Source organism: Zea mays, chromosome 3 (assembly GCF_902167145.1).
Source record: "Zea mays cultivar B73 chromosome 3, Zm-B73-REFERENCE-NAM-5.0, whole genome shotgun sequence".
NCBI lineage: Eukaryota > Viridiplantae > Streptophyta > Magnoliopsida > Poales > Poaceae > Zea > Zea mays.
The window spans coordinates 19,703,274-19,705,363 of NC_050098.1; the positions used below are offsets into that span (position 1 = coordinate 19,703,274).

The following is a 2,090-nucleotide window of genomic DNA, read 5'->3' on the forward strand; positions in this document are numbered from 1 at the left end:
CACTGCAACAGTCGAATTCAGGAACATAGTGTTTTCCACGCCAAAGAAAAGATCAAATGTTTCGCTAAAGAATCAGCAAGCATTCAGGACGGCTCAGTTCAACAAATTTTCACTCATTCAAACTGAGCAATTTGTTTCAAAGCAAAAACATGATATATTTCAAACAGTCGTTAGGCTCTCACGATAATGAATAAAAGTATTAACATAGTTATTTAAAATTGCTAGTCCTCAGTAACAGGCAAGCATAACAGGGGCTAAACAAGGGTTTAGGCTAACATTAGCCATTGGAAACATAATTCGACGCCAACAAGTTACCTGCATAAGCATGTTTGATGTACTAGCAAACTGTAACTCGATAACAAGGAAAACAAGAACAGAACATACAAAAACTTAACATACACAACCATAGAACGTGCCAAAGGCCTTAGTTCGCCTGATCCCAATATGGCTGATGAAGTCATGAAGGTTTTTTAGGATCAAGATTAAACGACGCCCCCCCCCCCCCCCCCTCCAACCAAGGCAAACGAACAATACATGCATGCATACTGGCTGCTGATGAAAAATATCTGAAATGTGTCAAATTTAAAACGTTCAGAATAACTAGATCGGCAATTAATATAAATTGTTTCCCCACAGTTAGATAATTCGAAATACATCCTACAAACAATAATTCTAGCTAATTTAACAGACTGTAATATAAAATTAGCAAAAAAACGCTACATGCATCAGACAGGTAATAGAGTGAAGACAAATCACAGCAACCATTTAGAAGATACTACAAGGAGACATTAACCACATAATGAGATCTTCAAAGCTCAGGTCACAGACACACAGGTTCACATTATGTTCCAAAAACTCTCATCCAGGCACAGAGCAGTTTTCAAATAACATAAAACCTCTATCACATAATCATTGGTAGCAAAAACAAAAGAGATGAGGAAAAGGCGGTACGACAACCATCAGATGACCGTGAAGAGTCTAGTCGATCTCCTGGAGAGAGGCGCCGGTGGCGGCGCCACCAGCGGCGGCTGCAGCGACGTCGTCGGCAGTAAACTTGCCCTTAGCCTTGTCGGCGGCGCGGCCCCGGGCCTTGCGGTCGAGGAGAGCCTTACGGTCCTTGTCGAGCTTCAGCTTGGTGACGATCACTTTGGAGGGGTGGATGCCCACGTTCACGGTGGAGCCGTTCACCTTCTCGCGGGTGATCCGCTCGACGTGGATGACCCAGCGGCGGCGGTACACCTGCACCACCTTCCCCTCACGGCCCTTGTAGGTGCCGCGCACGACCTGCACCTCGTCGTCCTTGCGGATCGGGATGGAGCGCACGTTGTACTTGTGGCGGAGCTCCGTCGACAGCCCGGCGGACATGAGAACGCGGCGGACGGAGGACGGGGCCGTGAAGTGCGCCTTGCGGCACTTCCGGCGAGAGCTCGTGACGCGGGGATTGCGCTTCATGGCGGCGGCGGGGTGGACGCTCTTGCTTACCTGGGAGGCCGCTTCGGTGGCGGCGGCTAGGGTTTTCTGTGTGGGGGAGCGAGTGGAGGCGGCTGGTGGTAGTCGGCAGAAGGATTATATAGCTGGTGTGCTGCTAGGGTTTTGTGTAATCGCTGTGGGGACGTTCGATTCGCGTCGGACGGCGTCGATCTGTTGGATGGAATGGGTGGTTGAGTTGGGCTTTTTTTTGTTTGCTATGGGATATGGGCTATATCGATTTAGGTGACGTTTGGATAGTCACTGAGATAGAGAAATGAAAAATGGAATGAGATAGTAGAAAGGTTCTGGTTATGGATTAGGAAACCAGACCTAATTCATTATTTGTCAATAGTTAGTTAGAGTAACTCTAATAGTTTTTCTAAAAAAACTTCATAAACTCATGCTCAACAAGTTGCTAAATAGCTATTAGGAGTAAAAAATAGCTTGGTCTTCTATATTTCCTAATATTTAGATAGTAGTTCAATTTTTAATCTAGTTTTGGTGAACCAATTTAATTTAATGGAGTTACATGTGCTAGTGAAGGATCGCATCAAGATTTGTCTCTCTTGCTGCCTACCTCTCGTTAGCAACCTCGTAAGTGCCTGCAACATCACTGTATG

At 46.0% G+C, this 2,090-nt stretch overlaps 1 protein-coding gene across 1 annotated transcript; it reads right to left on the reverse strand.

Annotated features, from left to right (window-relative positions):
• Positions 1 to 742: 742 nt before the first annotated feature.
• On the reverse strand, positions 743 to 1,555 carry LOC542610 (60S ribosomal protein L26-1). The gene has a single exon (NM_001305880.1). The coding sequence runs from the start codon at positions 1,450 to 1,452 to the stop codon at positions 979 to 981; it is 474 nt and encodes a 157-aa protein (NP_001292809.1). The 5' UTR covers positions 1,453 to 1,555; the 3' UTR covers positions 743 to 978.
• Positions 1,556 to 2,090: the final 535 nt, after the last annotated feature.

What these genes read in the sequence shown, in the direction of transcription:
- LOC542610 (NM_001305880.1), bottom strand. Translation starts at nt 1,452, where the DNA reads ATGAAGCGCAATCCCCGCGTCACGAGCTCTCGCCGGAAGTGCCGCAAG.